This window comes from Sceloporus undulatus, unplaced genomic scaffold (assembly GCF_019175285.1).
Source record: "Sceloporus undulatus isolate JIND9_A2432 ecotype Alabama unplaced genomic scaffold, SceUnd_v1.1 scaffold_18, whole genome shotgun sequence".
Lineage (NCBI taxonomy): Eukaryota > Metazoa > Chordata > Lepidosauria > Squamata > Phrynosomatidae > Sceloporus > Sceloporus undulatus.
The window spans coordinates 1,936,752-1,957,554 of NW_024802940.1; the positions used below are offsets into that span (position 1 = coordinate 1,936,752).

Here is a 20,803-nt window from a genome sequence, read left to right on the forward strand (position 1 = left end):
TATCTAGGGGTCTTGGCAATTACTTAGGTCTTACCTCTGTCTTAAGAAATCTTCTGGTATTGTGAGTGTATCATGGCCTGGAGGAGGTTTGGATCTAATATAACTTGCCCCTCTTTTATCACAGTCATTTTTGGCATTTCATTCATAACATCTTAGCCAGCAAAGTTCTTCTGCCAGAAAATCTTTGAGATCAGTTGGCAGGAGAAGGCTCTACCCAAGCAAGAGCGTTTCTGATGCCAGTGGAGGGGTGTGCCTAATCCTAAACCCTTTACAGCTAGTGTATCTCTTAATTAGAATTCTGCTGTGCATTTAAGATTTCCCTTTGGAAATCAATCAGATGTCAATTGTATGCTGTTATTCTATGTTTGAGGGGGATATTAGGCCAGGGCTTGGGAATGCTTGTCCCTCTGAATATTCCTCCTAGTATCTGGTGGGGCTACTGGGAGGTGAAGTCCAAAATATCTGGAGGGTCAAAGGTTCTTCATGTCTGTGGCGCATTACAGACCGCCCAAAACGGGCAGTCTGCCGTCGCTGCCGGTTGCTGCGTCTGGGAACCGCAGCGGCCAAACTGCGTGGTTCCCGGGTGCAGCCAGAAAGAAGCTCTGAAATGGCGCTTCTTTCTGGGCCCTGGAAGAGGCGCTAGTCACGCACTCATGGCGTCACTTCCGCTGCGTGATGTCCGAACGTTATGCATCCGCGACGTCAAAATGGCAGTCCCCGTGTGGACGGGCGCCTCCATTTTGTATAGACTCGGTCCGTACTAGGGTTGAGGGGCTTCAGGAAGTGACGCCCCTTCTCAACCCTAGCACGCCCCTTTGGCACGTCTGTAACGCGCCTGTGTTACTTAAAATAGCACAGAGTTATAATATTTCATTAAGGGGAGAAAAAGAAAACCTGAGTATGAATGTCAGGGGACTGATTTTATGGGCACTGATGAAATTCTATTATGTAGCAATGTTAGCAGTAGAAGTAGTTAAAGATAATTGTACAGAACTGCATTCAACTGCTTTACCAAACAAAAAACAACCTCCCTCCTTGCTTTACCAACTGCTTTATGATAGGCAGCAGGATCTTTTCAAAATGACCATGTTTGAAAACAGGATCAGTGAGGGAGAAAAAGGAGCACCAAAAAGTGCACCAGAACAATTTCCCACTATGTACAGTACTAAAAATAAAGTACTGTAATCACTTTCCCTTAACTCTCTCATGCCTTCATTTTGTCCTTTGCACACAGAATTCAACACCACTTATATCCAGTAAGCATATCAAATGCTTAATAAAACAAGGTAAAAGCTAACATTAACCTTTACTTTTTAAAGTTTTATTTAACATTTTTGGGTATGCCTTAGTTTAAGACTTGATGTTTTAACAAAATTTATTGTACTTCATATATGATCATGGGGTTTTTTTTTGGGGGGGGGGTTGGTAGAGGTGGAACATATGAAAACACCAGACTCAAACCAAATCACATCGAACTAAGTGGTAACAAAATTCTGGCTCCTTTGTAAAATAAAAAAATAATTAAAGAAGAAGACAAATCTTCACATCTGTCAGGTGGACAGAAGTATATTCCTTCTGTACAAGCTACATTAGAAATTGCTGTCTGTGACCTTTCTTATGTAATGGATGGATGTTTTCTGGAGTTGTGTCCAATCACTTCTAAGACAGGTGTCTGTAAATTTTATTGATGGTGTATGCGCTGAAAAGCATGTTACCATTGGGCAATAGGAAACAAAAAGGAGTTGTGAGCCTCCCTCTAATGGCAATGGCTTCTGTATTGTTATATCAGGCCTAGCTATGGCCTAGGACACTTAATGGCCATTACAGCACCAACCTCATCTACCATTGTTAGGTTTTTTTATTTTTTCATTTCTAACATTTCACATATACATATTTTACACCTTGAGGTTATTACTATTCCAAATGCTCCCATATGAATACAGGTATGGTCTTTATATTTGATATAAATGTGTCTTTATTCAGCTTTTCGTTCCAGGGTTCTTTTGGTGTCCCAACTGCACATGAAAGAGGTCCCTCTTTTTTTTTGTTGTTGCATAAGAAAAAAAGTCCTTAGTCCAGAGGCTCTTGCTTTATTCGAATGACAGAAGATGAGCGAGATGTCCGTCTGAGTTCTCGCCTAAGTACATATTCACTGAACTGGGAAGAGTCCACCCCTCCACCACATGAGCCAACAATTTCAAATCCTCTTTGTTGCAACCTCTCAAGTACCTACAAAACAGGACAAGGGAGAGATTGTGTAAGAAGAACAAAAGAAATTGTAATCTACCAATCATCTACTCATCTCAGTTTCAACCTTATTTACAATGCATCTCTGAAATGCAGCTGTGCAACACATTAGGCTTAGCATTGTTCAGCTATAATTCCTATGTTCAGATAATCCCCAGATGCCAACATGAGGTTGATATTTTTTAAATCTCATTTTTAACAAACTATTTTCACACTTCAGTAACAAGTTGTGTGTGTGTGTTCAAGTTGTCTGTTGACAAATAGGGACCCTTTGGGTTTTCTTAAGCAAGGAATACTCAGACATGTTTTTTTTTAATCTAGTGAGTCAATTCTTCACCTCATGCTAAGCAATCATTTTTTTCTTGAAAGAGTGTTTGTTTTCACATGCTTTCTACCATTATTTCTATTTCCAAAAACACATGAAAATACAACTCCCACTCCCCAAATACTCACTAGTAGACATCAATGACTAAGATTTTAGTTCAATAAATAAGGAAATAATCAGCTTTGATTTACTGCACAGTAAGAATAACAGCCACGATCCTGTATCACATTTGTCATTACATAAATGTAGCTACTGATGCCCTAAGGAGTTGATTCCTGGAACCCACCTTCCCAGGAGGTGATGTTAAGAAGCTGGTGTTCAACTGCATGGCCTATACCAAGGATGGACAACTTAAGGGTGGGGGATTTTCATACGACTCCCTGACTTGCTGGCACAGCCTTGGAAAAGCCAGCTCTGGGACCATATTGAATAAAACTGTGGGAAGGATCTCATTTTGCTGAATCCAAGAGAGAGGAGAGCTAGTAAAAGGTCAGAACATATAGTAATGTGATGCTGGGCATGAAGATGCAGAGCCACAGGGGTTACTAGCTTCTGTCCAACCCCTCTGCTACCTCTTTGGTCCAGCGATTGTTATGTGACAACTAGAGAATGTGTGTTGGGATTGTGCTGGCACAAGCCTCAGGCTTTTAAGTATGTAACGGAGTGGCTTGTGGTCTGTTGTTTAGGGTAACTGTGGGTGTGATCCCTTAGGGTCCCCACAGGCCTCATGGAAGGCAACTAAGCTTTAGCAGATCTCATAGGCCCTGATACGGTAGTTGTAGGGACTGGGTTCACAGGCCTTTTCAACCCTCAAGTACATCTTCATAGGCCCATTGACCTCCCATAGGGCTCATAGGCTCTGCTAGGCACACTCATGAGTGGGGTTCGATTTGAGACTCATTATTTTAGAATCAGAAATTCTGCAATAGCATCTGCAATACGATGGAGGTATTTGGCTTGTAAAAGGTATAGTCACAATCACAGGTGTTAAAAGTAGTTTGTTCACTAATGTAGTTGTGTTTCAGATTCTAGGTTCAGCTTAGAGAAATTCTATGCTTTGACCTGCAAGCTTAGGATGATCTATTAGGCAGTGTTATTTCAGATTGCAGCTGGACCTGACTGACCAAGCCACATGTGAGTGGCTGGGAAAGAGGGGGCTGAGAGGGCATGGTTTGCTTCCTTTGTTGTTTGGGGAGTGCAAGGAGCCTCCACTGCACATTCTGGTCACTCACCTTCAGGGTAAGGACCTTGGTTTGCTGAAGGGGGAAGCCCTGATTACCCGAACAATCCATGACTTTCAAATTATTCAAGCTCAATGACCTGGGATGCATTTACAATGGTCAGCCACTCTTCTCTGCTAAGTTTGGCAGGGTGAGGGTGATCCATGTTTTCTGGATAAGGCCTGCATATAGGTCACTAGGGAAATTAGGAATGCATTGGGGTGTTGTTGTTTTTTAAACACATTCTCAAACAATATTTCAGAGGCCTGAGCTTTACTGAGTTGATGGCATTCACCTCTCTGAAGATTTGGAGCATGGGGTGAAAGCCATGTTGGTCTGTCTGGTGGGAGAAAGGGACTAAGCTGATGCAGCTCTGTGGCAGGTAGTGGTGGAGAGAGAAATAAGATTACAGTGAACACCTATGGCATCCATTTTAATAAAGGAATGGCCTCTGGAACTGCCTCTTTAGGTCATGGAACCAGGGAGTGGGAAAAGAGATTGTTCTCAGAGCTGGCCCAGAGACTGTGCCCCAGTGTAAGCTGGGGAAAGGGTCAAGTGGAGACCTACTGCTTCAGTTTTTCCCTCACCAGGTTGCCCCCCTCTATTGCCTTTCTGGGTATTTTCTTGGCAAGATTTGTTCCGAGGAGGTTTGCCGTTGCCTTCCCCTGAGGCTGAGAGCTTGTAACTTGCTCATGGTCACCCAGTGGGTTTCATGGCAGAGATGGGAATTGAACCCTGGTCTTCAAAGTCATAGTCCAGCATAGTAGTCCAAACTACTAATGTGCACATATGATTGGATATTATATGTTTACATGTTTTAAAATCTGGACAGGAAAACTTAACACAAGGCCTGAACTCATAAACATTGTTCAAATGCAGTTTATACATGAAACCTTGGAGTAGAGAGAATTTACAACTGGTCCACTTCAGATTTTTGGACAACTGCTCCTATAATCCACAACCATCGGCCATGGCTGCTTGTGTGCAGAGGAGTTGCAGTCCAAAACATCTGAAAGGTACCAGGCTGCCTACCTCTGATTTACATTAATGGCTACAAATAGTTCCATAAATACTTAACTTCACCACCACCACTACCACAGCTAGTTAACAAAACCTCCCATGCTCCCTATTATAATAGCTTTACATCAAGCCAATTCATTTAAATCACAGTATATGGCCTGTCATTGTGTCATAAAATGGAAACACTATTGGTAGTGGCAGGGAAATGTTCTAAGTACCTTTTCCAAGAGCTCTCGAAATGCCTATGTTCTCAGAAGTATTTGACTGCTCAGTTATGCACTGAATAGGAGCAACACATGCAATTAGCTCTAATGTAATACAAGAAGTTTAATTTGTGTTCCAAGAAGGTATTTCAGTTTTCTCAATTTTTTAATACCCATCAATGAAAAACTGATAATTAGTAAAGTGAACATGTAATAAATTTGTAAGAAAGTAACCAGGAACCCTAAAGGTTCCTGATCACATGGGGAAGCAATATGGACATTCATATACAGTAATGCCTTCCAAGTACCTGCTGATTGTGTAGTCAAGACATTTGCTTCTGATACCATCCCATGCATGTGGAGGGTGTGTGTGTATACCATTGTCTATTGCTCAATTTCCTCTAATTTCAAACACATATTAACACTGCCCCCAAAATCAGCCAGTTTGCTCAGCAACACTATTTTCTAGTGCATATGGAAAATTCAGCTACTTTATTTTGAGTTCTAATTCTGTCATTTAAAATAAATGCAACACTGTTTTGTGCCACAAATATATTTGGATGATGGGATCTCTTTCAGAGGATGTTAAGTTTTCAGATGTCTTGTTGGTAGCAAGATTAATCAATCAGCAACTTACTGATAAAACATATGATGTCTTTCATATTTCAGTGATTCTTAATCTATAATTTCAAAGGCGTGACACATTATCAGCCTGCTCAGAATGGAAATACTGATGATTACTTACCTGAACTGAATTAAGATGACAATATCCATTTAAAGGAAATCTGATTACATGTGTTGAATCGTGATTCCAACCTGCATTCACTGAATTGCACATCACATCACCAATTTCTGGGAACACCTCTTCTATCAAGGATTTGTCACCACTCAAGGTAATCCTTTCTCCAAGATCTGGAGCAACTCGGACAACCAGACATTCACAGGATTTGGAAAAACGGCCTGTCTCCCGGTCTTGTTTCCACCTCTCCATTTCCCCTAGCATGGGCTGAAGTTGAAAATACTTTGCTTCTTCATATAGCAAACTGTAATCCTGAAAAACACATAATTGTCAATACAACAGAGACTGAAATGTATTTGCCAGTGTGTTTACAGTGAAAAGGAAATAAAATCTTTCTTTTGGTACCAAGCTCCCATATACATTAAATGGATAATGATGAGGGAATTACGGTCCAGTGCATCTAAGATGAGCTAGACTTCTTCGTTTTTATAAACACTATGTTATAGACTGTTCACTTTCTCCAGCTACATAAAAGCTTAGGACAGGGGTGGAAATCATGCAGCCCTCCAGATACTGAACTGCAACTTTTTGCTGCTTAAGGCTTCTAAGACTAGATGTTTGAGTGCTGCATATTTCCTACCCTGGCTTAGGGAAAAACTCAAGTGTAGGAGAAAAGAGAAAGACTGTCTCTGTATTGTATTTTAGTTCTGTTCTTCAGTTTTGTTTTATAAGTCATAAACTTACGCAACTGCACATGATAAAAACCTGTGTACCTGCCTGCCCCTTCAAACATTTCCAACCATCATAAGCTCATCCCAGATGTTGGAACAAGTGCAGAAAACCAAGAGTAAGTCAATATTCAATACTGATTGAATTCTTGTTGTTGTCAACTGCCCTTGACTCATAGTGACCCTGTGGATGAAGCATCTCCAAGACTCCCTGTCCTCAACTGCTTTGTTCAGTTCCTGTAAATTCAGGCCCATGACATCCCTGATTTGAGTCTATCCATCTTGCATGTAATAATAATAATATTTAATAATAATGTATTCTTCTTCTCTTTCTCCTACCTTCCACCTTTCCTAGCATCATTGTCTCTTCTAGTGATTCATGCCTTCTCATAATGGGGCCAAAGTATGACAACCTCAGTTTAGTGATCCTGGCTTCCAGGTAATGTTTGGACTTGATCTGTTCTAGAATTAATTTGTTTGTTTTCTTGCCCGGCCACAGTATCCTCAGCACTAACTCAACCACCGCATTTCAAATGAGTTGATTTTCTTACTGTTGGCTTTCTTCACTGTCCAGCTTCAAACAAGGTGATGGGGAATACCATGGCTTGGATGAGCCTCACTTTAATGTTCAGGTTTCTATCTTTATACTTTAGGATCTTGTCCAGTTCTCTCAATCCCAGTCTTTTTCTAATTTCTTGACTATAGTCTCCATTCTCATCAATTTTAAATCCAAGGTATGGGAATGCTTTGACTATTTCAGTTTTCTTGTTATTTAGGATAAATTCATCATTATTTCCAAGGTCATTATTTTTGTTATCTTAATGTTCAGCATTAAGCCTACCTTGGCACTTTCCTCTTTGACCTTTTTCAGTAACTAATCCAATCTGAACTGAATTCTACACCCTGTAATTTAGGCCGGTGGAATAACCCTAGTACGTATTCTGTACGTACAATATGGCAGCGGCCATTCCACACGGCGGCCGCCATATTTACGTATCAGACGCTGTGCGTCCGCACGTGTCGCAGCGTCTATGACGTCGCAAGTCCGCCCCTGGCGCCTCGCGACGTCATAGAGGCATCGCTTAAAGAAGCTCCATTTTGGAGCTTCTTTTTTGCTCCGTAACGGAGCCGCGCGGTTTGGCTGCAGCCGCTCCCTTACGGAGCATACAGCGGAGGCGGCAGATCGCCGCAAAGCAGCGGTTTATAACCCGCCATAGTTACTTGTGAAAGTTTAGAGACAGGGTAGGGTGGTAGCTTGTAAATATTGGTGTTTGAAAGCAGCTAAATTAAAATGCATTTATTACTGAAAACCATAATTATTTTTTTACAAATAAAAACATGTCATGGGAGCCTATATTCTCTTTGAGATGACAAATGATTTAATGGATAGAAGGAGCATAAATATTTATATCAAAAAATGTGTAGGCATAACTCAATGTGACATATACAATTCTACTCAGAAGTAAATCTCCCTGAGGTGGGACTATTGCCATAACACAGGTAGAACATTAGGAAATATGTACCCAAATACTATTAAGTGAAGAGCTGGTGTTCAGTTAAGCATACTTTGGTAGACAGTACTGGAGTAGACCAATAATAATTTATGTTGTTTCTTATTAATTTTACTGTTGGTTGTAAAGTTTGCATGTCGTTGAACAAAGAAGAGGGTGTGTATGTATGCAAGAGATGGGTTACAACTCACAGCAGTTTTGAAGAATGTATTTGCTTAGAATCTCTCAGACTTGATCAGGATCACTTTAAACTAAATTAAATGAGGGAGGGAGGCAGGATTCAATAGAGTATGGGGATACTAAGTACTATGAAAAATTAGTCTTAATGATATGGGGGGGTCAATATTACAAGAATACAGAAGTGGATAGAAACAAAACAAAAAGAAATCAACAGAAAGAAAGATGCATAGTCTTAGATAACCCTATACTAATGTACAAAGCATGGAAAATAAACAAGATGAACTTGAAGTCTTAATGTAGGGTGGCAAATATGATTTAATAAGGTGGCAAATATGAAACCAGATGGGATTAATCTCATTATTATAATGTAGTAATGGAAGTGTGTAACCTATCCCAAAAATAGATCAAAGAGGTAAGGAAGCAGGGGCGAGTTACAGACCGCCTCTTTGAGGCGGGCTGTACCCGCCCCTTTCCCCACCGGATCGGGGCCTGAGCTGCCAGAACAGCAGCCGCTGAGGCCCCGATCTGCCGCTTTTCAGGCTGTGGGGAAGCAGCAAAACGCCGCTTCCCCGCAGCCTGAAAAGGGGTGTCCCTGGGGCTTCAAGCCCCAAGGACACCCCGCAGCGGCAGGGAGGGGGAGGCCCCTTTCTCCCTTGCTTCGCTGGGCGCAGCCATCTGAAGGCTGCGCCCAGTGAAGCAAAGCGGCGCCTCGGACCAGGAAGGAGCTCCGAAATGGAGCTCCTTTTTGGTCTGCGGAAAGGGCGCCCTAGGCGCCCTGCCGTGGATTGAGGACGTCACATCCACGCCTCCCCGTTTAGAGGCGGCGCGGCCGTGACGTCCTCATGGCGGCGGCTGTATGGAAGGGCCGCCACCGTTTAGTGCGTGACGAGCACACACTAGGGTTAGGGCGGTGCGGAAGCACCGCCCTTTTGTAACCCTAGTGCGTGCTCGTCACGCACTAAAGTGCCGGTTTGTAACCGGCCAGAGTAACATTATATGTGAAGGATGTGTATACCTATGAGGAGATCCTTGATTTAGAGCATGGAAAACAAGTTGACACATTGGGGCAAAAATTAAAAAGGAGAGAAGCAATGGTGACCTCATTGTGGGCATCTACTATAGCCCCCCCCCCAACCAGACTGAAGATATGAATGCCTTTCTAGAATAAATGCTCAAATATTTTAAAAAACGAGTGATACAGTAGTAATAGGAGACGCCTACCACCTTGATATTTGTTAGAATTGACCTCTGACTAGAATGTAAGATGCACTGTCTCACTTACCTTGCAGACAATTTCATTGTCCAGAATGTGGAAGACACAACCAGGGAATCAGCTATTTTGGATTTGATATAAACCAGTGGCTCCCAAACTTTCATCCTCTGGATGTTTTGGACTTTAGCTCCCAGAATTCCTGACTGTTGGCCAAGTTGACTGGGGCTCCTGGGAGCTAAAGTCCAAAATACCTGAAGGACCGAAGTTTGGGAATCACTGATCTAAATCAATGAGATGAATTGATTAACAGGGTGGAAGTACTGTAGTGAGATTCCTCTTGGGATTTCAAAATACATAGTTGTGTTACTCTGGAAAATCAGTATGCAAAGGGATCTTGCAGCACCTTTGAGACTAACTGAAATATTGAATATGGTAGGATGAGCTTTCATATAGTCAACATACAAGTCTATGAAAGCTCATGCTATCAACTGAAAGAATAATTTTTTAGTTATTCTCAAAAGAGCTGCAAGATCCCCTTGCATACTCTTGGGATTTGTTATACAGTGGAAAGGGGATGCCAAATACAGTCAGACATGTGCTTTGGATCACAATAAAACTATTTCAGTAACTTTAGGAATATAATGTGTGAGATCCCATGGTCAGAAATGCTCAAAAGGAAGGGAGTTCATTAAGGCACAGCTGCAAGCTATTCTAGCGAAGATGATAAGTGGAAGGTGTCTAAAGAAACCAAGGTAGATTATATAAGACATTTTCAGATAGATTTAAGAGATGTATAAGAAATGGAAGAAGGGAGACATAACCAGAGTAAGACAAATAAACAGCTAGTACTTGTAGGAGGTCAGAAAATCTAATGATTAGAATGAGCTCATGTGTGTTAAAGAGATTAAAATAATAATCCAGACTAAAACATCCTTGCTTACCTGCCTCCCCTCTTTTTTTCTCCCATTTCCCCCCATCTTTATCTTTATTCTACCTAGACCCCACTTGAAACTCTTATTTCATTTTAATCGTAATTGCATATTAATGTTTTTAACTTCTTTTCTTGGTTTAATCTCCTTTTAGCATTTAATTATGTTTTTATGACGGGGGGAAGGATGGGGATCTTGGAATTTTTAATGTATTCTCTTTTAACTGTATTTTGATTTACTGTTGTAATCCGCTTGGATTCCTAGAGATTAAGCAGAATAATAATAATAATAATAATAATAATAATAATAATAATAAATTGGGGCTTTTCGTTATTAGGTTGGGGCAAAAGAAAGAACAAGGAAATGGCAGAGCCACTGTATAGAAAAGATGATGAAATGCTGATGGAGACAGAGAGAAGGCAGAACTATTCAAAACCTTTTATGTCTCAGTAATCTCCCAAAAACTGGAGAAAATGGAACAAATACTGCAATAGGGGGATTGGAGTCCACAAGTATTTGTTGGTTTTTAATACTGTATATATGCTTTGAAATAAGTTTTAACTCTTTTGATATTTTAATCATGTTTTAATTTTGTTTTCAGTGAGGTCAACTTTCATCTGTTTTAATCTTTGTAATTTGCCTTGAGTCCTAGAATTGGGATGTTATTAGTGTTCCAATTCTTACTGAGTCATTGGTGAGTCTTTTAAGGCATGTAATGGTACATTGATTGGAAATGTTACCTTTCTGGAATTGATTAAATTATGGCATACCCAAGTCTTCAATTGCCAAATATCTTTTCCACTGGATAGTTTATGGTTTTCATTAAGCAAATCATTTGGGTTCAGAATTGGCCCATAGCATACTTAGATCCACTTGGAAGATAACAGCATAAAGTGAGGAAAAAATTCAAAAGTGCCCAAAATACAGTTTCCAAAGTGACAGAATATTGGTCTAAGATGAAAATGTGTCAGGAACAATGCCTTCCGTAAAAGTAGAGGACTGAGCCTCTATAACACTGGGTTCAGTTACATATCAAAATAGAAGACACCACCATAAATCACAAGGCTAGATTTCATTTCTATTTTACCTGCTCTGAAAATAAACTGTAGTTGTAAATAACAAGGCTAACATTTTGTAAACTTTTAAAATGACTGACCTACCTCCAGGAAAGAAAACCATTAGGGGCAGTGGAGAAACAGATGCTGAGTCTCAAGTGGACATATGTGCTAATAAGGCTATTTTTAGACACTAAGTGCCATTCAAGAATGCTTGGGAAGGGCAAACTGGTACTACAAGGTTTTGTACACTGCAGTTTAGCTCTGTGGCTTGAGCCGAAGTGCATTTCATCAGTTAAACACGTTTTGATTTTCCTACTGAGTAGATAAGTAGGGCCAGATGTTTCAAATAACCTGGGGCTGCGTTTTTAAGAGTGCTCACATTAAAAAAAAACCTCTTTTTTAAAAAAAAAATACGGCCCTTAAGCAACAGGGATAAAACAATTACACAATATCTTGACATTCTTCACCTTTTTTCACGGTTCCTTCCCCATCCCATCTGAATGCAAACAAATCCCATATGAATGCTAACAAATACCATGTTAGGGCACATCATACTAAGGTGTGGATTAATAGATAATATGAAAAGATTAATTCTGATGGTGCTCAGTGTTGATGCCAGAGAAAGGAGTCATAAGCAGAGCTGAGGCTGTATTTTTAACAGCCAATGGTTTACATGGGAAATAACAGGAACAAAATAATGGCTGGCATCCTGTTCAGTATTTACAATATCATAAGACAGACATATGACATCATAAACATTGGAACTGCCATTTACAGTTGTTGTACCAACGCAACCAAATATGTGTGTGTCCCCCCCAAGCCTATCTTTGACACCAGGGAGCCTCATCAACAGAAGGATTTCCAAGGAGCAGGGAAGAGGGTACAGCAGTCAATGAATAAACATCCAACCTCCTGGCAAAGTATCTTGTTACCAGCAGCAGGCTAGATGCTTCTTCACTGACCACCCACTCCCCAGTGCCTCAGAAATCCTTTAGTTGCCAAGGTTGCCTAGCATCAAAGCTAGTTTCTTATGGATTGCATTGGTGGACATAGCTATGATGATGAAGATCTACTGGCACAATACATCTCTCAGTGCAAGATTTCAGTCAATGTTTTTCCCCATTTAGGTCCTTCATATTGTTCTTGATAACTCAAGCTGCTGTTTGGGTTTAACAGATACTGTTAAGGTCCTAACTGGAAGTAAAGTTAGAGTGTGGTGGAGTCTTATTCTTTGAATGATTTTAAATAGAGGCTGGATATCCATCTGTCGGGAGTGCTTCGATTGTGTATTGCTGCATGGTAGGGTGTTGGACAGGATGCCCCTTGAAGTCTCTGCCAACTCTATTATTTTATGAAATAAGTTAAGATTGGCTACAGTTTAAAGAACAGATTGTTTTAGTACCCTATTCTATGGAAGCTATGGACATTAACCCGTCTTTGTCATTTGTTAAAATTTACCTCCTAGGTGTTTTGTGGTTATTATTTTGTGTGTGTGAGAGAGAGAGAGAGAGAGAGAGGGATCAGCATTAAGACACCCATGTACTACAAGAGCAAAGAGCAAAAAGCAACCCCCTCAAAAAACAAAAACAAACAGTTCCCCCCAAAACATAGACCAGAAATGGGTGGAGAGATCTGCTATGATGCTTATGATATAGGCAAAATGACAAGTTATTTCCCGGTTGGAGGGACAGAATGGATCCCAACTGCCTTAGACATCCAGTAGTTTCATACTCCCATTAATTTCAATAGGCATAAAACAGACTCAATTCATTAATTTCAATTGGCATAAAATAGCCTGCTCAGCCAGGACAGCTGGTATTTACAGAATTAAAATACCAGTAAATGTTGAACAAGGTGGAAACAAGGATTTAGCCATGTTTGACCCCAGTATGTACAGTATTGGTATTGATCTAGTTAAATGACCTTTATTTCACTCATAGGTAGGTTTAGTCACAAACCCTGGTATCCTGTTAACAACATATGCATGTATAACTTTTGTTTATGCAAGCATATGTCCCCTTGAGAGTGCTGTGGGGTTAGTATTTCTTTCCTCCCTCCTTCTGCAGCACCCCCCCATCAACTTACTGAGCAGCCTCTAAAGCCCCCTGCATTGCATGCTTTGTGGAGAGCAGGCAGGATCACAGAAGTGTATCCATATGTGAAATTATGTCAGTGCTGAGAAGCACTTGAGTCCTTCTCCAATACAGTTGCTTCCCACAAAGCACAGAATAACCATCTGGGGGCTTCAATGATTGTTCATTAAGTTGGGGGGCGGTTAACACTCAGCCTAACATGGACCTACTATGCTACATTGTGCCATACAAGATTGCAGTCACTGACTGATGTGTCTTCAGATTTTTGCTATAATCTGTATCTTTGAAACATGTCAAATGCAGAGCTGAAGTCTGACCCAAAGCCCTAATCTCTTAGAACTAAAATGAATTTTGTGCATTTATTTCCCTCAAAATTCTCTTACAGAAATCTAATATTCAATGCTGTCCAAATATTTTTCCATATGTTCAAGTAACTTTTCTTTGTCCAACACCCACTGAAATTTGGTTTTAGTATTTGATAGTTGGAGCTTGAACCTCTTACAATTTCTAAAGGATTCAGAGTTAATATTTTTCTGGACTTTGGCTCTGACCCAAGAGATCATTTTAAAATCAATTAATCAGTTAGCTTGAAAATCAAATAATTACATATCAAATCTGACAACTCTGAATGTTGGCATGCAAATGTATATTAAAATTTGAGAGACTGGAAGGGGATTTAGTAACTTACAGTATGCAGTAATTAACATGTAAATGTAATATTTGTGAGTTTTCATACTGGTAACTTGCCAAAACAAAAACCACTGAAAATCACCAAAAGGTCAAGATATTTGAACTTCAAAACATTAAGAGTGCAATCTAGTGAAGGTCTACTCAAAAGTGAAAGTGACCAAGTTCAATGGAACTTGTTCCCAGCTAGATTTGCACTCTTATGGCCGAGACAGACGGGCGGAGAAACACCGCCCCTGTTTGCTGCACAGCTTTACCACACCAACCAAACAGTGCGGTACCGCTATGCAGCAGAAAAGGAGCCGCCTAGAGCGGCTCCATTTTTGCAGCATCATAAGGGCTGTGATGCAGCCCTATGATAGCGCTTCCTGTAGAAGATGTGTGGGAGCTCAGATGCCCACACATCATAGACACACACCCCGTGTGGGCCATGCCACGCAATTACGGCACTGCCCGCATGTAGTAGTGCTCAGGACTGTGTGGATGGTGTGCGGTCCTGAGCCCTACTATCGCCGCCAGGGCATTGCTTCCTGGCAGTGTATACTGGTTCTTAGTTAATCTTACATTCAGATGGTAAATATGAATTCTGTCTATAAAATTCTCATTTAAAAATGTTATGGAAAATTCTGCCAGTTGTAAATACTCATTTCAAAAATCTAACATTTGCTAGCTTCCTTTGCTTGGTAATTCAGATCATTCCAGCTACCTCCTCACTAAACGTTTTCAGACATTATGAAAATGAGGAAAAACATTTCACCTTGAAATCGTCTGGTATGAGGAGTTTTGACGTTCGTAGAAAATTCAAGATATATCTGAACATTTGGCCATCCCTGTCGATGAAGTAGTGCTGCTTCAGGCTGTCCAAAACAATTGGCTCTGTGCCATCAAAAAGCCTCCCAATTCTGAAAATGAAAGAGAAGTCATGACCAACATCATTTTGGAATCAGCATCATGAGTCACTAGAAGTCATACTGATCAGAGGCAATCTAAGTGATTCCAGCATTCAGTTAAGTTCACTGCTGACAGAAACTAATGGGTGACACATATTAAAATGATGAATTCTTGGTGTGAATTCAGAAAACGTTAAAAACTGAATGGAAAAATGATGATACTTGTCTACTGTGACAATTACACTGAAAAGAAAAGAATGTGAAATTTATCTCCATTTCAGTAACTCCTTGAACCATTCTCTAGGGCTGGATGAAGAAAGCTTATCCTCTAGAAGCACTCTTACCCCATGTAAGGTTTTTTTCTTCCTTAAAACATCTTGAAACATAAACCTTCAGGGCTAAGATTTTTGCGGTCTTTGGCTCTGACCCAAAATAATCCAAGTGTATAGAATATGGTAATCATTTGTCTTTTATTCTTACATTCTGAATATTTTAACTTTCCTTTCTCGAGGTTGTACTCCCCTCCCCTACTCCTTGCCTATGTGAAAGAAAAATCATGAAATAAGAAAGTGGCTTACACATTGTAAACTGCTTAGTGAGTGCTAGTTCACTGATAAGCAGTATAGAAATATACTGCTAAGAAAGTGCAGAAGAGAACTACCTGAAAATATTGTTTTATTTATGATGCTTAGTTTTGTAGTTGTATGCCTTCAAGTTGTTTCTCACTTATGGCAACCCCAAGGCAAACCTATCATGGTTTTTTTTTTTTTTTTTGGGCAAGATTTGTTCAGAGGAAGTTTGTCATTGCCTTCTCCTGAGGCTGAGAGCATGACTTGCCCAAAGTCACCCAGTTGGTTACATGGCTGAGCTGGAAACTGAACCTGGTCTCCAGAGTTGTAGTCCAACACTCAAACCACTATGCCATGCATCCATCACTCCCTGAAGAAACCCAGGAAATATTTTAAATGAATGCATATGTATTCTCAAAAGTAAAAACAGGACAGCTGATCAGAATCTGGACTTTACTTCAAAAGTAGGGATACTGACCTTTTACCCCATACTGGGATCCCAAACTGGACTGGGTCCCAGCACTTATATATTACCAGAAAGAAAGAAAAAAGTGAAAAAGGGTAACTTGAAATGAATGGGGTTTTTTAACCAATGGAAACTGCAGACACAGCTCCCCAATTCAGACAATGCAAGGCAAAAGGTTCAAGCCTCATCTTGCTAGCCAGGATTCCAATTGAGTCCACCTTTTGAGTAATTGGGGGTGGGGGGTAGGTTACCTACTGTACCATGTTTTCCAGCAGAAATGAGAATGTTAGGAGCCAGGGAATACCAAAAAAAGGCATCCCTATGTGTCTTCCTTCCCAACATAATCACTGTGAAGATGGTAAAGTTAAAGCCTCTCCCTTCTCCTTTTCCAAGCGATCTGGGTCTGGAGATGGCGGGATGTACATATATGTTTTTATGTATGGCAGGCATGGATGGACAGGCGCACACAGTCCATCAAACACAATGTGCTCAATGTATTGTTTGCTAGATTGAACATGCTGTTTGATCTCCACACCATGGATCCATTTACTCTTATAGTGCTATGATTCCACTTTAATTATCAAGGCAATATCCTATAGGATTCTGGATTCATAGTTTGACAAGGCACTAGAGCTCTTCGGTTGAGAATTCCTAGTACCCCTTCCCAGGATTTCATGGGAAGGACCCATGGCAGTTAAACTGGAATCATAGTGCTATAACTGTGAAGTGTGAAAGAGCCCCATAGAGTTGGACTTTTAGAATTGGACTTCGTGGCAGATCAATCGTATAACTCAACCTAAATGAGCACACATGACAAGAATACCCTAATGATCCAGCTTTCTAAGAATGCCAGTGACAGGGACAGTCCTATTAGTATTTTTATTTCATGACAAAAAGCCCTTTACATTTGTGCCAGTTTTACTGACATTGTGTCATTTATTTCTTCCTCTCAGGGCCACATTGTATTTAACCCTCTTGCAGCAAGCCTTCTCAATAACAGGACAAAGTATTTTAAAATAAAGGTTGATTTTTCTTCCTGCCATGCCATCCTTCCTTTTCCCACCTCCTCCTCCTCCCATCCCAGAAGGTCAGTCTCTCACACATGTCTGAATTGGTTTAATATTTGCTTCTGAACTTCCAAGTAGCGGCATGATGAAACTGATAATTTTTGTCAGACTCACTGTGGCCCAAGGCAGAAAGCAGCTGTACAAACTCAAAATGCAACCCAAGAGGCAAATGGATTGTTCACGGATTTAACAAGAATCAAAGATTTTTATTGGGATAGTAGCCTTTGAAGAAAGTGAATGAAGAAACAAATGAATAAATAAACAAATAAGAGAAATATTCTAAAGCCACGACTATTGGTCTCCTAAATATTTGTTAACATTCAAGATATTTCTAAAACAAAAGGCATATTTTCCCCAAGTGTTATACATATCATATTAAAGTGACTTAAAATATGAATCTTAGAGAAAACGGCAAACATCACTTCAGATTTTGCTTTATATTTCCTGTAATGTTACTTCTGTCTGAAATTTCATTGTCATCATCTATAAAGCAAAGCACAGAGAAAAGTAGCAAAATTTTCTGCCAAGTATAACAGGGCCCAGGAGCAAGATGTAGAGAGCTTCACAGTGGACCCTTGTTATACGCTGGGCTTTGGTTCCAAGATCTCCCGTGGATAACAAAATCCGTGTATGCTCAAGTCCCATTAAATATAATGATACAGCAAAATGGTGTCCCTTATAAAAAAAATGGAAAATCAAGGTTTGATATTTGAAATTTATACTTTTTTTGAACATCAAGCTGCTGTTTGGGTCTAACAGATACTGTTAAGGTCCTAACTGGAAGTAAAGTTAGGCCCATTACAGACAGGCACCCTAGGACAGACTCAGTCCATGCTAGGGTTAGAAAGGGGCGTCTCTTCCAGGCGCCCATAACCCTAGCACGGACTGAGTCCGTACAAAATGGCGGCGGCTGTTCCACACGGCCGCCGCCATCTTGATGTAGTGGACACGCTGCGTCCACACATCACACCCCAGAAATGACGATGCGAGTGCGCGCTTCGGCACTTGCGGCGCCTTTTCCGGGGTGCAGGAAGGAGCGCGATTTTCGTGCTCCTTCTTTGCAGCGTCCGGGAACCACACCGTTGATGCTGCAACCAGCAGCGGTGTGAGACTGCGCCTTCTGGGCGGTCTGTAACGTGCCAGAGAGTGTGGTGGAGTCTTATTCTTTGGATGATTTTAAATCATCCGTGTATAAAAAATCCGTGTATAAGAAGGGCCGACTGTATATATTTCAAAACCCTTCATATCTGGCACTGAGTTTACATCTGTGTGTGATGTGTGGTAGTCCTCCTCACTAGAACTGCCTTTGGGCCACTGCTGTAGCCTTTTTAATGGGCATCTGGGCTTAAGGATGAGCAGCTAGAAGAAAAATTGGAAGAAATAAGTTGAGAGAAATTAATTAGATAGTCATTAGGCAATTATCAATACAAATCTGACCAGTTCCTTCCCCTCTTTCCTAACAAGGTTTGCACTAGCCAGAATTCTTAGGACTGGCCACCTCAACATGACAAACCAAGCCTCCACAGGGCCTGTTTCAAGAGGAGAACAGAGGTACTGTAAAGCCACTAGAGCCAGCCTTATGGAACTGACATCCTGACTCAAGGCTTACCATTCATGATTTGAGAAGCTCAACTAGGATTGGTACTCATATTAAAAATACTGCAGGCTTAGTTTGTTGGAACTAAATGAGATAGAAATATGAATATTCTATGTTCCAATCACATTCTGGTTTCTTGATATCTACCCCCATCTGTTCTTTTTCTACATTGTCTGAGTGTCATGGCCAGCCAAGAGCAGGTCTCGGAGGATGAGGATGGGGCTCCTCCAGAGCAAGAGGTAATTGAGGCTACACTAGGTGCTCATCCTGCTCTGTCAGAATCCAGCCCTGATCTCCCAGCCCCAGAGGAGGAGAAGGCTCAGCCAGGTCCTAGTGCTGATGGGATTCCTCTGGTGGCACAGCAGCCTAGTGGTGACTCTGGGGAGGAACCAGGCCTGGAGGTTCCCTCCTTTAAACAACGCAGGGCTGAGAGTGCTGGCAGACGCAGATCCAGGAGGATTGCTGAGAGACAATTGGCCAACAAGCCTCAGCTGGCACCAAGGAAAGAATCTCCTACTTAAGAAACAGGGAGACACCAATTCAATGCCAGAGTTTATTGCGTGATCCTTTGGTGTGACTGCTACTTGCACTGGCTCCCTGTATCTTGGACTCCTTGTTGCCTTGACTCTTGACCTTGGAACAGACTAGACTCTTGCTACTTTTGACTGCCCTGACTCTGGACTGGACTGACTACTCTGACCTCTGTTTTCCTGACTTTGGCTCTGGCTTTCAGCTTGCTCCTTAACTATCACTCCTTGCAGGTTTGTGGACTGTTCCCAGTTGCTTGCTAATTACCTAGCTGAGCCATCCTTATTGGTGTTGTTTGTGTGTGCTGGCTGCAGTCCAGGACACTGAGTTTCCCAGACTTGATGTCAAGCTATCCATGTGATTCTGTTTTGTCCAACCATCAACTATCCTACCTGGTTTTATGAAGCTATTTCTTATAATTTTTCGTAAATTAATCTCTTGGCAATATAGGAATAATCCCAATGCCTTTTTGAATAACTGCTCAGAACTTTAAATGTACCATGTTGACCAGTACTTAAGAACTGCTGAGGTCTATCTTGAAGTTGATAAAACTGATGTGGATGCTCAGGATAACAATAAAAAATGACTGAAAACCAAAACTATGAAATATGGAAAAGTAACAATAGATGATGGAAGAAAACACTATTTTCATGTGACTATTCAGGAAGAAAATAGACAATAAATTTTTGAAAAATAATTTTCCCTTGGAATACTGAAATATTCTCAATCAAAGACAAAGAATTTAGAGGTATCAACCTCAACTAAACCCACCATCTCTCCTATCCATTGCTCATTTTTTTGGTAGAAAGTTGATGTGTGTGGTTTAGTTTCTTTTCACTTAGGCATGTTCTCAGAAAGAGATGCAGTTGAAAGATTATAATCCTCTTACAAATATTGTTAAATATTTAAAGTCTTTGCTAACCTTGCAACTAATGCTTACAACCAAAAAACAAAAACAAAACATATTTCCCTCATTTTGAAATTTCTTAAATGTAGTGTGAAATTAGCTGCAAGAGCTAAGAACAATCACATCTCTTCCACTGTCCGAATATTCTAGTTGATAACAGCTTACAATGATTGTAGTCCTCTGCTTATATATTTGGGGCAAGGGAGGGGAGGGGGTCATATCTGATTTTCACCCTGCTTCTTTCTTTTACAATGTATCATCAAGCTGATGATGTTTTTGATGAAGTGTTTCACACAGGGGCCTGAAGATAATGGATTCAATGGCAATATTTAAAGGATCATTTGTCAATTCAGTATTGATTATTTGTGCTGCTCCAAGACAGGAAGAGTTCTCATTTTTTAAAATATAAGCTGTGGAGCCCTGAGGCATCTTCTTAAACCATTTAACAAGAAATCAATTTTCAGATAGGTAAAAGGAGCCTAGAAGAGTCATAATGAACCTGAGTGTTCTGGATTTCATTCAGCTAAATCTAAAGCAAGGCCAGACAAGTTTAGAACCTATTTCTTAGTAGAGAAACTCTACAAAAAGTTTTGCTTCTACTGTTTAGAATTTGCGGTTATGGCTCT

The 20,803-nt window shown here is 40.6% G+C and overlaps 1 protein-coding gene across 5 annotated transcripts in view; it reads right to left on the reverse strand.

The window, feature by feature from the left end:
• Positions 1–721: 721 nt before the first annotated feature.
• Positions 722–20,803, reverse strand: part of LOC121917444 (BTB/POZ domain-containing protein KCTD1) — a 68,123-nt gene continuing 48,041 nt past the window's right edge. For all 5 annotated transcript variants that reach the window (XM_042443426.1, XM_042443424.1, XM_042443422.1 and 2 more), the window contains exons 3-5: positions 14,911–15,055; positions 5,761–6,066; positions 722–2,229 (exon numbers count right to left, since the gene is read on the reverse strand). In XM_042443426.1, the coding sequence (XP_042299360.1) occupies positions 2,071–2,229; positions 5,761–6,066; positions 14,911–15,055 (610 nt within the window). In that variant the 3' untranslated portion in view covers positions 722–2,070. The remainder of the gene's footprint in view (positions 2,230–5,760; positions 6,067–14,910; positions 15,056–20,803) is intronic.